Genomic DNA, 19,527 nt, shown 5'->3' with positions numbered 1-19,527 from the left:
AAATCACTCATTTACCACTGTTTGGTAATCACCATCTTTCTTTTAAAAGTAATCACATGAATAGGCTGAAATTAGGAGCAGACTTGAGGTATTTTTCTCCTTGTTTTTATTATATATAATTTTTTTAATAAAAATATGGAAATATTAGACTTTCTAATTTCTTTTCCTTATTGAACCATGCTATTGCTCTAACATTGAAAATAATTCATTAAAAGGATTTTATTTGCATAAGCAAAACTAAAAGACATACACAACAAAACAAAAGACTTTAAAACTCTGTAATCACTTGGTGAAATCCCACATGGAATATTAGAGGGAGGGGGTGGGAGTTAGGAAATCTCACTTTTAGCTGTGCTTAATGATAGTTTAGTACTTAACCATTTAAGACTGATAGAAAATGGGGATACTTCAAAATATTTCAATTCTTATAGGCGGTAAACCAGGAAAAAAGCTGGAAACCGCTGGACTAGAGATACCACGTAACATTTACTGACATATGTGCCAACAGTCTGCTGTAGTTAAGCATTTGCTTTGAGTAACAGGTCTACTATAATACAAAATCATGCAGAATTACTGCTGTTAGCAGCAACTGAAATCCAAGGTTAATGTTCCACTTCACAGTATTGGCTTTATATTACTGGGGGCCCTTATCAAATGGTACAACATTTTGGGGGGCCTTGACTTAATCTATGCTATTCCATTAAAGATGGCTGAGAAAGACAAATTTTATGATGGTTTCTTTGGAGTTAAAACCTCTACAAGATGTTTTAAAGTGCAGTATTGTTGATACATGTAAACCTCTAGTGCAGGCAAATTTTAAATATCACATAAATACAACAAACTTGGCCTATTACATAAATGTTCCTGGTGCCACTGTTAAAAACTCTATGGTGGAAAGCAAAATCGGTGGCAGACTGTAGTCCATGAATGTAGAACTTGACTTGTGCCAATGAATGAAATGAAATGTAAAGCTTGAATTAGCATTATTTATTACAAAATATTGTACATTGCATCATACTGCAAATCTCTTAATATTGCTGAAGATAAAGTGACAGTTCTTATACATTACCTTTCCATGAGATAATTGTGTCATGTAATAAGGATTTATATGAAAGGGAAAAGTCTTCGAAGAAGTCATATTCACATGGGACATCGCTGACATACTTTGGTTAAACAGGCAATCAATCACGATTAATTGAGTGACATTTTGCATATATATATATATATATATATATATATATATATATATATATATATATATATGTATGTAATATGAGCCACTAGGGGGCTCTTCCCCCTGCTCGCTTCACTCACCAACCCCCAGGCGGGCACTATGCGATAGCCACTTCGCGTCTCTGTCTGCCGCTCACGTATGTGGATTTCACTTTCACCAAACAACAAATCTTTTACTTCTCACGGATATGCCTCTTCATTGGGAAGAAACACTACTCTTCCCTGATGGCAACACGAATTAGACGACCTACAAGTCTCCAACTTAAAGTTTAAAGCCGAACAATATCTACATACTTCTATCATATCACCTATGTCCATATATTCAGTTTCTTTTCTCTGATCCGTTATTTCACCGAGTAATAATTTCCGTTTGTTAGCAAAAATGCGATCTTTATTATCAGTTTTTTGAGACTTTCGAATTTTAGTACTTTGATAATCTCTAACCTGCTCTGCATGTGTATAGCGCCAACATTTTTGAACCTCCTTACGACGTTCTACTTTGTCTTCTACTCTTTGTCTTTTATTTCCGACCCCGCTTGGAGCTGAGAGTGCAGGAACTGTGTCTGACAACAGCATTCACACGAATGAGAAGTGAGTGGACTGTGGGCGTGGTTGTAATTGTTTGAGAGGAGGGCGGGACTTGTCAAAATCTCTTGGCAGAAAGTCTCGTCTCATGGGACCTGAAATTATCTCTTGCAGGAGTTGAAATTCTCTCCGAGAAAGTCTTGTCTCAGAATTTACTTTTATAAGAGATATATACATATTTTTTATATATACACTAGCCGTTCAATTTGTCCAAGACAGATTGAAATCTAAGCAATCAACGCAGACCTCAGTGTTAATGTTTGCTGTGCAGCATCTACTGGAATGTATTTTTTAATGCAGGTAGTAATGTGTTACATTTGTCATTACAACAGATGGCGCATCACAAACATTTGCAGTAATAAAAAGCATTACTACAAATGTTTTTGAAGCACCGTCTCCTGGAATGACAAAGACCTACCTACTGGAAGGACACACAGACATACGTAGAGGTGGATAAAATAAGTATTTGAGTTTTTTCAGATAGCAGTGTTAGAAATTTACATTAATTAATTACAGAAATTTAATTTGATCCTGTTAAGCCATTTTCTGTCTTCTATCTGAATTAATTTGAACGCTTCATTCATTCTCTGTTATCTTGTTGTTGTTGTTTTTTTGTAAAGCAGAGCAAAGACAGAGAGAGAGAGGCCTTTTACAGAGAAGTAGTGAAGTCTCCCACTACTTCTCGAATATCACTTGGCAAGAAGGTGAAATCTGTGAAAGAGACAATGAAGAAAAGAATGTCCAAGAAGTACAGCAGTTCTGTATCAGAACAGGTTGTTCTATTTTTCTGTCTTACATCTTTATCCAACTTAAAGTTGTCTTTTATAAGCTGAACAGGTAATTCCAATACCCAGGATAGAAAATTTGCTAACCATGAGGGTAATTATTATTAATTAAGTGATTATTAAATCAAATTAGCTCTGTATATTCCGAACTCCCTTGAATTTAACTGTACAAAAAAGATTAATTATGATAATGGGCATTCTGCAAAGTTTTTCCATTTGTAACATGAAATACATTTTGGAAATAGTTTGTCTCCAGTATGTAATAGTTCTTTGAGAATTCCATTGCTTTATAAGATCACAGAATCAAGATGAGGTAATGTGTAGAAAAATGTAAATGTGTAATTATGTATATTGATATAATCATCCATCATGACAGCATTAACACTCAGTGAATGCTTAGATGATTTACTCTTAGTGTCAAGCACATTTTTACTGAATTAATTTTGAAAGTGTTTTCTCACATAGTTCCTGCAGAGATATTGTAAATTTTAAACATTACAAGCAACTTTGTGCTTTACAACAGCTGCAGTTATAATCTTCAAATAAACCATTTATTGCATCCATTATTTATTAGAAAAAATATAAGGATACAATATTGCACTCTATTATTTTGCAGGATAACAACAACAACATTTATTTATATAGCACATTTTGATACAAATGATGTAGCTCAAAGTGTTTTACAAGATGAAGAAAGAAAAATATAAAAATAAGATTAGGTAATACTAAGTAACAAAGAATAAAGTAAGGTCCGATGGCCAGGAGGACAGGAAAAAACTAAACAAAAAAAAAACTCCATAGAGCTGGAGAAAAAAAAAACTAAATCTGCAGGGGTTCTGAGGCCACGAGACCACCTAGCCCCCACTGGGCATTCTACCTAACATAAATGATCTAAATCAGTCCTCATGATCTACAGGCTTCACGTGGAAGAATTAGGTGATGATGGTCATGTGGACATCTGGCCTTCAGTCCATCAATGTAAGGACATCATGATGCCTTGATCAGGTGGTCGCCACCATAGAAAATCAGAAAAAGAGCAGCAGAGAAAGTAGGGCTTAGTATGGATTGTGGAGCCATGATAAAAATAAACAAAAAAACAGCAAAATATTTCCAATGTGTTAGATACTCTGACTATGTTTTGTTATATGCCTATTCTTATCTAATGTAACAATGCCATTCTTTGAATAAATATTTTACAGTTGAATTGCAGGTGAGGCAGGCTATATAACTTGTTAAGGGTCACACAGTGAGTCAGAAAAAGAAAATTGCTGACAACCTTGTACTTTAAAGTCAATTTGCTTAAGGCTCGTTACTCGTTTTGCTGGAGAGCCACTTGTTCAATTACTAATCAAATATAGTGACCTTTAAAAAGATGGCATTCTTCATAGTCTTGCTGATCTGGATTAATTTCAGTTTACTTTTGCAAGGTGGTAGACACTGATCAGAGTCTCAGGGGGCTTACACCAGTTTCCAACTATAATGCAGTGATATAATGCTGTACTATTTACATATGTGGACACACAAACACAGTAGAACAAAAAAATTTGTAATTAAAGTAACATAAACCATAATAACAAAAGTTTGCTAACTTTAAAATTGAAATATGCCCAGTGGAGGAGAGGAAAGGAGAATGAAAACTGTAGTCGGCAGCATTGTTGAAGAAAATAAAACTCTGGGGTTTACAAAGTCACAGTTCTGGTGACCTTGGCCAACTGGCCACCCACCTGGGCATTCTGTATTATTATAAGTACCAGCTGGGCAGACTAATAATAAGATGTAGTCATTTTACCCTTGAATTCAATGGCTGCTACTATATCTGTCACTTCTGTTGGGTACAGGTAGTAGCTTGGCATTACAGCAGTGGTACCAGGTGCCACAGAAGGATACAGAGAAGAGAAGAAGAAATTCAAATGTGTGCGGCATGAGCCATTTAAGTCATTTTTTGTAAGAAGGAGGATTCATCAGCCCTAAACTTAACTGGTAGTCATTGTAAAGATTGAAGAGCAGGAGTTATACTTTCTAGAGTTTGTAGTAATTCTTGTAGCAGCATTGTCAATTAACTGAAAACTTCAAATGGATCGACTTTAGCAACCTTTGAATTAAGCACTGCAGTGATCAATTCCAGCTGAAACAAATCCATGAATTAGATTATCTGTATTCTCCATGCTTAGAAAACAGCTAGATACTGTAGAATATACATAGTATTTTTTCAGAGCTCTTTCATTTGTTCAGTTTATTCATTTTTATATATCTATAAATATTTCATCATCATTTTCTCTGTGCTACTCCTGGTGCTGTGCTTGAACAGGTGCACTTCTAACTAACAGCTTCCTCCAGCAATACTTGGGGAAGTAAAGACAAGGACAGTTAAGATGTAATTTTTCCAGTGTGTCCTGGGTCTGCAACTCAATGTTGTCCCAGTGGCCTCTACATCATACACCTACCAAGGGGGGTTTCCAGGGGCCATTATAACTACATGCCCAAACTATCTCAACTGGCTCTTCTCCATCCAGAGAATCAGCAGTTCAGGCAAGAGTTTGCCAGAAGGAGGGGCCTTAGCTGCCTTGAAAACTTATACAGGTACATATTGTAATCTGTTCAGTTAGCCAATAAAAGATGTCATTTTGCTTAACTTCTCATTGCATCCATAATGGTTAACACTGTATAACACCCTACTACTGAGTTCAGGAAATAAAACAAATTATTTAGCAGTTATTTTTATAAGTAAATATGAGGATTTTTTCCTACTTGTGAATAATAATGAACCTATAAAGTTTCTTGTATGCATATTAGTAGTTTGAAGGCAATAACTATAGATGTAAAATTAAAAAATAAATATGCCATAGTGTTTATTTGTTTTGGAGCTTTGCATACCTTCACAAAGTTAGCTTGTGGCCCTAGCAAAGGCATAAATGCAAAAAGTCAGACCTCAAAATTTATATTTTAAAATTGGAATTTAAGAGCCAGTTGCCAAATTTACAACCTGGGGAAATTTTGTATGTAATCCTGTAATAAAATAATTATTTGTAATTCTCATAAAATTCTAAAGATGCCATAAGATGGAAAGTCAGCTGTTACGGTAACTATCTGAAAACTCACACATGCAAAGTTTTACTTGAAATAATTACTGCATAAAAATACATTGGTCACTAAGATTGAATGTATTTTGTAGTCAAAATTTGCAAGTTTTTATTTTAATAAACATTTTTTACACATTGTATCAATATTTCTTCCAAAATACCGTTATCATTGTGAAATAATAAAAAGGATATTCCTGGTACCATACTCAATACATGAGCACTGATTAATTGCTGTAGTATTGTAGTGCCATCTACTGGCCAAACAATAGCACAGTCAAATTAGTAAATTCATGTTCAATTGACCATCTTTGCCTACAAACTATTACATAAAATGTATTTAGATACTTTAAGAGATTTTGGTAAAATGCATAAATAGCTTCACTTTGTAGTTAAAAACAGTGTTTTGTCTTATCATTTTCAAACACCTAAGAGCTTGTCAAATGCAAACTGAAAAATAATCCTCTAGTAATGCAATTAAAGAAACATGTTAAGAAGAATCAGTTAGGATTACAGTGCCATTGAGATGTATGTACAAAGCAAGTGGAATTTGTCTTTTCAGTGAAGTAATACTAGTTCAAACACAGTTGTACAGCAGTATCTTTCATTTGTGTGTGTGTGTGGAGAAAATCTTCAACCCTCAAACTACAAGTTAAAAACACGAATCTTAGTTTGATGTAAAATGACTAAATATGACTGATTACTAAAATAGGTACAGTACAGTTATTTCCAGCATAATGTAATATACAGTATATTTTAATTCATTATAAATATCAGGAGCATGTAAAGTTTGAAAAAGTAAGTATAAATAATAAATAAATTACTGTTTTGATTTGATTTTTTTTATTTTCTTTGGTTATGTGACCTGTTTTTATTAATTACATAGAAGAATAGGAAAACAATGGTATTAATAAAATTGTGTTTCTTGTGACTATTAACAGTTTATCAGTTCCTTAAACAAATTAGCTATAAAGTTGCAGATAACTTTAATTGGGTTCTGCACAGTATGCTAAAAATAGGGATTTTGGATGATTTTTTTTAGTGCATTTCCTAGGTTGTGATGTCTGACACACAGTTCAGCGCTAATTGGCTTAATAATTTCATGAAGAATCTATACAGGCAATGTTACCAGAATTTAATTAAAAAAACAAAAAAACATACAAACAATCATACAAAATAAATAGGAAACTTGATAACTATGAAAAATGTTGAGGGTGTTGTTCTATAAGCCTTATAACCAAAGCAATATATATTGGCATTTAATCACAGTGCCTTGTATTAATGATAGTTTCCTCCTCTCCTCTCTATATAATGATAATTCATTATTTTTTATATTAGTTACCAGTTAGTTTCTTTAAATAGCTATAAACTGCTGCTAGTAAATTTGACCTTCCAAAGTCAATTGGGCCACATAACTGAAATGATATGCTGTTTTTTTCCATATGAAGGAGTCCAGCCCAGATGGGATGCCCAGCTCCCCACAATCTCCCCAGCCTGACACTGATTCCTTGGAGAAGCCCAAACTGAAAGCAGGAGGGTCCGTGGAGAGCCTGCGTAGCTCCTTAAGTGGTCAAAGTTCAATGAGTATGTATACCCTTTTTCCAAATCTCCAGTATGTATACTATGAAAGGACCAGATAGTTTATATTTGTAAAGCATGTACAAAAATGTGTTCAATAAGTGTTCCTCACCTCTTATCTACAAGCTAGTGAGATCATTTTTTTTTTAAACCATAAATGAGTTTCACTATTTAAGGTCTGTCTGTAAAGATACCATACATCCTATTTATCCATATGTGTAAGATGTTCTTTTATTTGCTTGTATGTCCTGAGCAAAGCGCAGTTTCATGTTTCAAGCTACACAAGCAAAGAATCTTGCATACAAAGCAACAGCAGTGTTAAGGAAGAGTCCACAAAGTAGTTTGCAGGTAGTAGTCCCAGTTTAAGGACAATTTATCCCATTTTTATTTTACCATTCTTTGTGCACAATAATATTTTTTGACTATAACTTAGTTTGTGATAATTAATTCTGAATATTTCAAAGCAATGGAAAAGCTTTTTGTTTCAAATAAGTAAGGCCTTGAACTATGTTTCAGCAATACAATGACAGCAGCAAAGTTTTAACCCTGCTTTTGTGTTGCAGTACATCAGGATGACCTTCAGGTGGCACACTTTTCACATATACATTGATATAGGTAACATCTCAGCAATTGTGTCTTTAAAACTGTAGAACATTATAAGAATTATGGTGAGAATAGGCCACTGAGGTTATCTGCAGCCTATCTGCCTGTATGAAGCCATGTTCAGATCGTTTTAAGTTTGGAACGTGTATGGATACTTTTTGCTGACTTTAGTTCCCACATGCAAGTATCCATCTTTGAAATTTCTATATCATTAGTCTGTGTTTTAGATTCCAAGTAGATGATACTATGCTGAGCTGTTTATCTGGTATGAATTTAAGCTGTTTTTAAAACATCTGTCTAGTTAGGAGAGCCAGTGACCACCACACATTGTGCTCGCAGTAGGATTTAAACATAATATGTTGGGGTTGGGCAGTTGGATAAACCTTCTGCCTGCTTTTAACTTCAGTCTTTAAATAAAGATTTTTTTTTAAATAGTAAATATATTTAACAATCAAAGCTCATCACTTTGAAGGATGCAGTATTTCCGATCATCTCACTGACCTTTATGTTACAGGTGGACAAACTGTGAGCACAACAGACTCTTCAGCCAGCAACCGAGAAAGTGTCAAGTCTGAGGACTGTGATGATGAGGAACCTCCTTATAGGGGGCCATTCTGTGGGCGAGCCCGGGTCCACACAGACTTCACTCCAAGCCCATATGACTCTGATTCACTCAAACTGAAGGTGACTGTTATCTCTTTTTGCTTAAAATCTTGTTTTGGCAATGCATTTGAATTTTAACATCATCTTCCTTTTAAGGATGAAAAGTCATTAAGGGAAATTTTAATTTTTGGTTTCCAGAAAGGTGATATTATAGACATCATCAGTAAACCTCCTATGGGGACTTGGATGGGCCTTTTAAACAATAAGGTGGGGACTTTCAAGTTCATCTATGTTGACGTGCTGAATGAAGACGAAGAAAAACCTAAACGGCCAACGAGACGGAAAAGAAAGGGTCGTCCTCCAAAACCAAATTCTGTGGAAGAACTGTTAGAACGCATTAACCTTAAGGTAAAGCTTAAGTAAAGGAAAAATTTGTAGTTCATCATAAAGGAAAATTATAGTAAAATACATGTTTAGAATTATTAAGTGAAAAAGTCAAGTTTTCCATATTCGGGAGGCTGTTTGTATAGAACTATAAAGCCATTTTTTTTAATATAATTAAAAGTAAACCTTTTTTATTTTGCATTTTTTTCTGCATCAGCAAGTGTTTCACCTACCATATGTCTGTATTTCCATAGTTAATTTCTCTGTTATAACCTAGACATCCTGTGTCTTTAGTTTTCTTCATCAATTGTGTAATGCGCTTATTCTAGTGTTACTATATAATCTCAAATTGGTTACAAGGCATAGTATCAAGCCTTCACCCATTGTCTCATTCCTTCTTTTACTCTCAATTTGCAGTAAAAATCTGTCATTTTAGTAAATGCTCATTTTTCTTAGTTTCCCATATACTTTTCTAGGTATGTTTCTTATGCAATACGAAAAGCACATACTGCAGTCGCCATGTCAGTTTGTCTGTCCGTACGAAACAACTCTGCTCTCAGTGAACCAATTTTGTTGAAATTTGGCATACTTAATCTTGAAGGATATTTATTAGGAATTTTCAATCTTTGTTGTGATATCTCAAATACAGAAATTTAAAGCCTTCCTTAGAAAAAGCATTGACAACTTTGCAAACCTATCTGTCTTAGCAAACAGAAATGTTGTGTTTAACTTGTTTTCAACCTCTTTTCTGACAGCAAAATAAATTGCCAGTACCGCTTTTCTCCTACTGCTTGAAGTTAGTTAACTGTAAAAGTATAAAAAAAAAAAGAGACATTCAGAAATTAATTTAAGAGGAAAAGAATTATGTAAGCATTACTCTGTAAGCATTTTCTGCTACAAACCTTACCTACAGTGAACAAATACTCAATATTTATGTTACACTAAAAGCAACCTCACTGCTGATTAGCCGCACATTATAATGATTTAGTATTTCTCCAACACTGTAATTTGTCAGCAATGCTCCTGACTTTCTCTCCAACTTTCTACAGTTTTACTCTGGGATTCCAACAGAGGTTGTATTTCTACATGTGGTACTCCTTTCAAACATGCTTTGTTTAAATCGGAGCTACAGTTAGTCACAGACCCTTCACAACCAACAACTAACAGGCCTTCAGTCAGTGACATTTTTACATCACTTTACATTTATTTGGAATCTGAAAGTTATTGAGTCACAACAAGGTTATTTAGGCTGCATTTTTAATTATCTGATATTTTAATGTACTGTTAAAAAGTATGTATTTAATGTAATCTTCTAATTCATGTAATTGCATTCACAGTTAATTAAAAAAAAAAAGTAATAATTCTTAAAGTTTATAATACTCCAAAGTTCCAATCCGATAACTAAGTCCCTGAGTGCTCCTGACTGTTATGTCATGTGTACATTTTGTTTGTCGCTTTTAAGCGACATCACTTTACCATTTTGTCATACGTTTTCCAATGACTATTAAGTCACTCTTCATCCATTTGTAGTAGGCAATAGAGAAGCATACATTTCACAGTGACTACATCCGTAGACCGAACGCGTTTTTCATGCTTACCAGATCATTGCGGAATGTTGCAATACAATACATAAAACAGTTTTCTTCAAGCAACAGGAAATGAAGCAAATTTTAAATAGTGCCTTTTAAAAGAGATTATAATTAAATACCATATTCACTGCTTGGTTTTTCAATTTGTGGATCTAAAACAAAGTTAATAAATGGTGATCTTCCTTTTTATACTTCTTTATTTAATAAAGGATATACATACTCTTAAAGTTAGGATTGTAAGAGTTTTATATGATATTCTTTAATTGTTTAACGTAAGGAAATTAAAGCTTTATTAATTTTAATTTAGTGGTGTGATAATTATTCTTTTTTTGTTATCTGGTTATTCAAATTTTTGTGTTCTTAGTCTAATAAGAATAATAAGGATAAATAAATTAATAAGTAAGGATAAATGTTAATACACTGGCTATTTATTAGTCATTTTGTTGTTTGTTTAAGAAACAACGGGATGTACGTGCTTTGAAATTTAGGCTACTGTGGTGAGACTGAATCCAACTGTCGACATTACAGGAGGGGTGGGAATTGTTTGTGTCTTAAAATATACAATATCCACCCACAATGACCTCAGACACGACTCTGAAGGGCTTTGCCATTTGCAATTCTGCTTCTTTCTGAAGCACAAAGAGTAGTAAGATGACATGGTCTTTTTTTTTTCATGTTCTTTTAACAACTGGTATCGATCATAAACAGAGCTAAAAGTGAGAACTGCATTTTTTCCATACAGGTTTACTTTGCTTACAAACTTGTGGTCCAAGGTTTATACTCCGCATTTCATTTTAGATACATTGGCAAAAACTTTAATTACTATTCAAACATTTCTGCTTATGTTACAGATTTTTACTACCTTGTGAACATTTAGCCTTGCTATCTACTTAATTTTAATCAATTTATCTAATTTAACAACAAACAGCAGATTTAATTAACTAAAAGCTAGACATATCTTGACTCATGAAAATTGGCTTTGTGCAGGAATTCTTGCTACATACAGAATTGTATCCCAGGTATACTAAATTAGCCTGGAACATAGTTTTAATAATCATATTGTACAAATAGTTTCTATTTAAGTGTCTTGATCATCATTAAATGCTGAAACTAAGACCTTATAGTCAAGTAGTCGAGTTTAACTCCAGAAAGCACCCCACTTTATTAATTAAGCCTGTAGTTATCAAGTTGGTCAGTAAAATACAGTATGTGTAGAGGCAAACCAATTTTTAAAGTGCCCACAGATAGTTCATAGATTTTCTAGTACTAACACATTGACCATGGCAAACGTTCTGTTTTAGAAGTCTTAATTTTTATCAGGTATTTCTATTAATAAGACAATTTAGTGGATTTATTTACTTACACTCAGGATGAAGGTATACACTTATCAAAGTTAACTTCCTTATTAGAATTATAAAATTCTTGGAAAATGTTTAATGGGGTCAGTTTGATTTATTATTTTACTGTTCATGTTAACTTCTGTCATAGGAGCACATGCCAACGTTTCTTTTCAATGGCTATGAAGACCTGGATACTTTCAAACTATTGGAAGAAGAAGACCTAGATGAGCTAAACATTCGTGACCCAGACCACAGAGCGGTGCTGCTTACTGCTGTGGAGCTTCTACAGGAATATGATAGTAAGCAAATTTGCCTAGCCAAAGATGAACAACAGTGTCTTTCATGCAATTTCAAATAAATATCAAAGATTCTGAAGTTAGTTGCTCAGAATAAAATTAAGGAGAAAAATTAATTGCATACAACTTAAAGCAGACGTGAAATTTTTGTGCACAAAGTACAGGACTGTGTTTTAAATAAAGATGATACCTATACCAAGATACACGGTAATATATCAGAAAGACATAGTTTAGTCGAGGACTGTTTAAATTGTGTTTTTGGAGATAAGTGTAGAAAGAATGTAGAATAATTTAAGTAATATTCTAGAAAGTTGCACACAACTTTGAATGATGGCCATGACGTTTTAGAACAGTCTAGACCTTCATATAAACTCAGTACAACTTGCAGGTTTTCAAGGTGTAGAATAAATAAATCATTGTTAATGGCTTTGCAATAATAATAATGGTTGTGGTGACTGTTCTGTCACAGGGGCAGGCATAAATTGAAGGTGCGGCATAAATGATAAATTTCTGTTTTTAAACTGAATCCAGCACAATAAAAGAGAGCACCAGTTATCCCTGTATGGTATCATGTTCATTTATTAAAGTATGACAGCAGCAGCAAATAGGCCGTCTGTTCGTTTGTTTTTGACTTGTTATGCTGTTGTTTTTTTTGAAATCAGCTTTGAAGAGAGATGTACAAACTTTAACCAGTAAACAAGCCATTTAACTGTAGTAGCAGATCTGTGTTCAGTAAGCAGTGATGCACTGCCAGTTATCAGAATTCAAAATTAATTATGGATATCTTATCTCTGGCATAACACGATACATTTCTGTAGCATTTCTCTTACAAAGGATATTACTGTTTGATGAAAACTTTTGTGAATGTGGGTGAAAAAATTCAGTTTAATTTATCTAAACCCACTTTCAAAGATTTCAGCTAAACAAATTCACTTTTGTGCTGTTCATCAAGTGTCCTAGTTCTTCAGGAATTAGTCTCCAGTCACTGTGGAGTTTCTTACTGATGGTAGTTTGGCTTTTATTTTACATTTTAAAATGTTACTTCCAAATGAATTGCACAAATGATGCTTGAGAGAAAGATGTCATTCATATTCACTGTTATAACAGCAAGAGGTGTTAATGTAATGCCATAGGAGCAAAACTTTGTGGAACATACTATATATAGTATGTACATAATTCTATAAATGTGTTTAATGCCATGAACCACCTTTTTAACGGGTTTATGTACATGTGTATTTTACAGAGATCATTAACAAAAAATGTTTATGACCTTGTAATGGTTACTCAAAGCAATTCAATGGCTCTTCAGCACACTTCACTGACTCTGCTTCCCTGCGTTTAAGTGCACTGGAAATTAATTGTGGTGATTCACTTATTTGGTTGTGCCAATGTAATTCCAGCATATGCCACCAGGCTTGGATTGTGCAAAAGAAATAAACCAGTTTTGAAAGAGACAAGAAACAATATATAAAAAAGGCATAAAGGCAGAAGAGAAGTGACTTGGATCAGGGCCTTAGTGTACCTCATAACATCACAGCTCTGTGTTCGTAGACATTTGATGTAGTGACTTCTGTAACAGCAAATAGTTATTTATGGAAAGTACGGCTTGGGCCACTTGTGCAACTTCAGCAGATAATCAACATGCCACTTTATTAGTGTAAAGTGTTCAAAAGAAAAAACTGTGTCTTGCAAACTCCCTTATTATGAAATACATAAACGCTAAATAATATTAATTATACTTATTCACTAGCGCAATCTCTAGCCAAACATGCCTTTAATTTTTCTAACAAATTTTAGTAATACTAAGGAATATGTATAAAAACAGTTAAATAAAATGTTGAAATTACCATCCAACAGGGAGTAAGTAAACGCAGGGACAGTACTAAATTAAAAGATTTTTGTTATGATTCTGGAAAGTAAATGTTACCAAGATTAAAAGTCTAAAATAATACATTGCTATCACCTGTAAATATTTACCTAAGAGAGTTCACAGACATTAGTGACCATATTTAATGTACATACTCTTAAATTTTACTTTTTGATTTTCACTTCATCCTAATGACTACATATTATTAAATATCATTTTTATATAAATAATGTAATTGTACCATCTCTTATAATTAGGCGGAGTGGTGGCTCTGAGGCTAAGGATCTGCGCTGGTATCCCGAAGGTTGCCGGTTCGAATCCCCGTCACTGCCAAAAAGGCCACTGCTCTGCTGGGCCCTTGAGCAAGACCCTTAACCTGTAATTGCTCCAGGGTCGCTGTACAATGGCTGACCCTGCGCTCTGACCCCAAGGGGTATGCGAAAAACTACCAAATTCCTAATACAAGAAATTGTATAAGGCGAAATAAAGAACAAAAAAAAAAAAATTACAGTATTGTCTAGTTGCTTTTATAATTTAATCATTTTTACTATTACACCAAAAAGCTAAGAGGAAAAAAAAAAACTTGTGTTAGTGGACAATCAGCATATTAGACATTAAGGTCTGCATTTCAGTAATATCCTTGAATTGAATTGGGAAACAACAGGTAATTAAACTAGAAGATGCAACAAGACATAGCACAAAGAATTAGCTTAAAAACCAGAGCCCTCAAGGATCAGTGCTGAGATCTCTTATTAATTTATTTAAAAATATTAATTCAAATTTAATTATCAAATTGGTTATATCTACAGATGAAAGTAAGTATGCTGGAACACCAGATACTAGAAAGACAACAAAATCCCTACAGATGAACCTGTTCAAAATTCATACTTAGACCGACATGGCAATGATGTTCAATGTAGATAAAAGTCTCATACATATTAAGTTTGTATGCTAGGTATAATTACTCAAAGGAGGTTGCATCTTTTTAAAATAAATGACTTAAAGCAAAAAGGGAGTTAAGTTTAGTGGATATCAGGTAATAATCATGAGGCACAGATAGAAAATGCTTAAATATAAACTTTATACAGATGATAACACTTGCCATAAAACTAAATACATAAAGAATGGTACAAAAAAGTGTAATTAATAATAATCCTTGGGGACCTTTTAAATTTTGACTCTGGAAATATTTTGAAAAATAATCTAATAATATAATGTAAAACATATTCTGTAGACTTATTTAGCCTAGCTGGGCTTGGCTGTGCAACATTACACAGGCCGTTGCAGTAAATTGATCCATTGCCCCATGACACTTTTAATAATAAAAAAATATATATGTTGAGAAAACAGAGTAATTAAATCTCTTAACATTCTTTTAGGTACAATAAATACATCAGGACAGATGTAATCAGCATATTTTTAAGTCATTTGGTTTGCTTATTTTCTCCTCTAGGTAATAGTGATTTGGAAAGGAGCGGCCACACAGGTTCTCAGGAGAAGCTTCTTTTGGATGGTCAAGGCACGATGGGGGACTCACCTCGGGACTCGGGCTGTTACGAGAGCAGTGAAAATCTGGAGAATGGTAATGACTGTCCCAAAGCCATATGACTTATAAAGCCACAGGTCTGAACCATTTTTCTGTGCCAAAGGGCCTTGCCTGCCTTTTCTCTTCTGCCATGCTTCACTGTAGAGAGGAATCTGCTGCTGCTTCTGCTTACATGCTTGTTCTTCATTCTTATACCGTCATCTTTATATTTCACCCACTTTCTTTCTGCCAAATTGTTCTGCTGGATATGCCTCTCTTCATTCTTTATTACTGTGCAACAAAGGCCGTTTCACTAACTTCATCCATGAGGCATTGCTCCATAATATTTCAGTTTATTTCTTACAAGGTGAAAGTAAAGGACCAAACCTTCAAGCATTGCGCTCTTGAGCAGCTCCAGACCAATGTCGCACAGAAGAAGCTGCTTGCAGCCATGTTCTGCCTAGTCTGCTTGTAAAAATAAACTTTTTTTTTTTCTAAAATATTTTCAAGCGCATAATGGACCATTAAAGGTGGAATTTAAAAGTATTACCAGACTTTGTATTATTACCTTTTGTCTTTTGTAACTAGAAAATTTTAATATTAATTTTAACGAAGAGCTTTAAAATGTTTCTGATCATTACATTTTGATTGCCATGTTTAAAAGAAAGACAAAAAGTTCATTGAATTCATCTTTTTGCAAAATGTTGCTAGCTATGACATTTTAATACTAAAGACGTTTACTTGTGCACGTGAGTGGTGAGCAAGGCTTTTATTGAATGTTTCCATCCGACGTTGCATCTCAAGTATACAAGAAAACATTGAATTGAATTTTGTTATTTGAAACTTGTCCTTGTAAATTGTGTTGTATTTTTTAATTGGAAAACAGAACTGCACACAATTGTAGTGCCTGAGCGAGAACATTTTTTAATAGAAGTATTTTTTTTATAAAGAATAAATATAAGAAAACAGATGTTAATCTATATAGAGAGCTGATTATTTAAAAAAGTGACCTAATATTCTGCTGAAGTTTTCTCAGTGTTGTGAATTTATTAACTAGGTAGGTATTCATCGTTTTGATCAGTCATTTAAAACTGTTGTCTTTAGGCTACCATAAAACCAATTTCTGTTAGTCTGTGTCCCTCACAAAACAATTCAAACTGTTAGTCTTCCAAGCTTTGTCTGTATGGACTTGGCAAGATGATGTTTGGTTGTTTTAAGCACTGCTAGTCCTGGAATAAAACTAATTTAACCATGTGGAATCTGTCTTCTAGCATTTTTTCCTGCTGCCATTTCACACACAACAGTTTCAAAACTGCTTTTTCTAATTCAGGGTCAGGGGTTGAAGCCTATCCCAGCAGCACTGGGTGCAAAGCAGGAAACGGGCCTAGGCATTGTTACCACTCCACTGCAGGGTCCACTCACAGGCAAACACCCACACAGGAGCAAGTTTGGAATTGTCATTTCACCTAACCTGCACATTTATGGTAATGTGGGAGGAAAACTGCTGCAATTTCTTATACTTCTTAATTCTGTTTCCCATAAGCTATGTGTTGCATGATTGCTTTTTCTCATTTTATCATTCATCCTTTTTGTTTGTGTTGTGTTATTTACATTGATCTTATTGATGTATTTACTTAATTTTCCCTCCCCCAAACTATGACATTTTTAGAAGGAATGCAGAAATGATACACTGTGACCCTTGTGACAAATATGTAGTGATTGGTAACACTTTAGGTTTGATACCGCAAAAATGCATCTGTTGCTTATTTTACTTTCATATGACAAGACCATAACAAAGGCTTCTTTTGGTCTCAGTTAGGCTTATAAAGCATAAATAAATAAGCCTGTTTAAAATAAGTAATCCTTTGCTAGAGTCTTGTTACACAAAAGTAAATGAGTAATAAACACATAACGTAAGTGTTTGACTTTGATTTGGGAGATTTGCATTGGAATACTTTGTGTTCCCAAATTCCTGCTACATTAAAATTAATGTTATGACTATTTTTGCATGTTTAAAAAAATGTTTCTTCCTACTATTGGGATTGTTGATTGCTTCACGTAACTGACCTCTTGACTTAGCTTTTTGGGTGAAATTAAAATAGGTTTACTCCCAAAGAAAAGGACTATCCATAGATTAAATGTTTTCTGGTAGAGAAAGTGAAATGAAACCAGATGGGATTGTGTCGCTGTAATGTGCGGTTCTGATGATGCTCAGAGTGCATACCAAGGTGTCTGATACACATTTTTTGCATACCTCTCGGCCTTTCAGTTTTAGCACCATTGTATTATTTTAGAGGTTTTAGGGGTTTTTTGTACAATTTTAATATAATACTTGCCGTCCTTTTTTCAGAGGCGCAAGGATCTTTTCAACAGTTGTAGAGATGCTGAATGTTTTGTGTGACCAGTATTGCAGTACATGGAAGCTTAAGTATGGCTTTACTGGTCACACTACAATCCAGTAATCATTTACCAACCAGTCCACTTCTGTTCAGCCATTTAGACATGTTGGATTGCTGTGTTGTCTTGTGGCTGACAGCAGTTCACCATGAATTAAAATTTGCTGACTCCAAGTCTGTTCCTCTTTGGAGAAGTTAAATTATATTACTCAGTAAAGAAGATAACCATTGACATTATTCATGGGTTTAAATTTGCAAACACAATTGTTTTCTTTCATCTTCATAAAGTTTGACCAGCATCGTTGCTTTATTTCTCATCATATATGCCTTGCTTATTACCATTGTTCTAGATGTGCTGAGGTAAGCCATGCTGTTTACAAATCTATTATGTTCCACTGTGAGTGTGTGTGTATGCATTTTCAACATAATCAAGAGCAATGCATTGTCTGTTTCAGGTAAAAGCAGGAAAGGTCATTTAATGGTCAAATCTGCGGGGCATGACCGACAGTCAGCAGAATTCCTTGTACTTCCACGGGCAAAATCCTCTGAGCTATTACAACAGCATGCCAAAAAGGAACGCAAATTTAGCAAACGTCACTTTACGAAACCGTCCATTAAGCCTTTCAGCGTTCTGAAAAAGAACCGGCGAAGCTCCCAGGTGCCTGTGAGTCGCAGTTGTGAAAATCTAGATGGGCCGCAGTCAGAACAGGAGGTGTGGAAACGGTCACACTCACTCGGAGATCTCCATCACACTGGTGACAGAGACCAAAAGAAAATGTGCAATATGGGCTTTAAGGTCATCAGGCCTTCCAGTGTGTGTGTGAACCCCGTTTTTGAGCGGAACAGCTGTGGTCATTCACTTATTAAAATCAAAGAGGGTGAAGCTGGGACAAAATCATCAAAGCTGACTAGTGACTTTCCTTCTGAGCTGAATACAGACTGTACAAATTTACAACAAGACAAGAGAGAATCTTGTACTAATGCACAGCCCAGTCTGGCTCATTCAGAAAGAATTGGGGATCCAGTGTCTCTAGACCAGGACCTTGAAAGCAGTGAACCTAAGACATATTCAAAAAAGTCCTCACAACCCCCTCCAGTCCCTGTCAAGAAGTGCAGAGATCGATTGGTCAATGGACTTTATCATCCCCCTTTAAACCTCTCTAACCTGGATGCCCCCATGTTTCCCTTAAAAAAAAGTAATCCTTCCAGCCCCATCGACTTTGGACCATCATGCATTCCTGCAGAAGGAGACGTGGATCCTCCTATTGCCAGACCACCATGGCTGTCTGATCTTCCTGACACTGCTTGCCCTCAAATGCATGGAATCAAGCTGGGGGCAGCTTCTGGGAGGAAAAGTCTTCATGTGAGGGGAGCAGACTTAGAAATGCTATTGGAGCACAGGCTGGAGGCTGAAGGCATTGACCTCACAGAGGAGCCGTATTCTGATAAGGTAATTTTTAAGAATATAACAAGTGATAACTAAGAATAAGTATGAAGCCAGTGGTATTAGTCATTTATTTCAAATGGTCTCTAATGTGGCATCTTTGACTTCTTATTTAAGTTTATGGTAACCCTGACTCTTTATCATTTCATTCTGATTTAATGTATTATGCTAACACAAGTAATCAATGCCCAAAATAGTTTCAACCAGTTTCTTAAAGTTAAG

General features: G+C 34.7%; 1 protein-coding gene across 9 annotated transcripts in view; it reads left to right on the top strand.

Annotated features, from left to right (window-relative positions):
- sash1a (SAM and SH3 domain containing 1a) overlaps positions 1–19,527 on the top strand; it is a 928,497-nt gene that overhangs the window by 895,588 nt on the left and 13,382 nt on the right. For 6 of the 9 annotated variants that reach the window (XM_051924854.1, XM_028797880.2, XM_051924861.1 and 3 more), the window contains exons 12-18: positions 2,439–2,591; positions 7,129–7,264; positions 8,376–8,545; positions 8,663–8,872; positions 11,926–12,076; positions 15,394–15,522; positions 18,317–19,311. In XM_051924854.1, the coding sequence (XP_051780814.1) occupies positions 2,439–2,591; positions 7,129–7,264; positions 8,376–8,545; positions 8,663–8,872; positions 11,926–12,076; positions 15,394–15,522; positions 18,317–19,311 (1,944 nt within the window). The remainder of the gene's footprint in view (positions 1–2,438; positions 2,592–7,128; positions 7,265–8,375; positions 8,546–8,662; positions 8,873–11,925; positions 12,077–15,393; positions 15,523–18,316; positions 19,312–19,527) is intronic. The other 3 variants (XM_051924855.1, XM_051924860.1, XM_051924862.1) reach the window with 1 other exon arrangement.

Source organism: Erpetoichthys calabaricus, chromosome 3 (genome assembly GCF_900747795.2).
Source record: "Erpetoichthys calabaricus chromosome 3, fErpCal1.3, whole genome shotgun sequence".
Taxonomy (NCBI): domain Eukaryota; kingdom Metazoa; phylum Chordata; class Cladistia; order Polypteriformes; family Polypteridae; genus Erpetoichthys; species Erpetoichthys calabaricus.
This window is presented reverse-complemented; position numbering and strand designations above follow the sequence as displayed.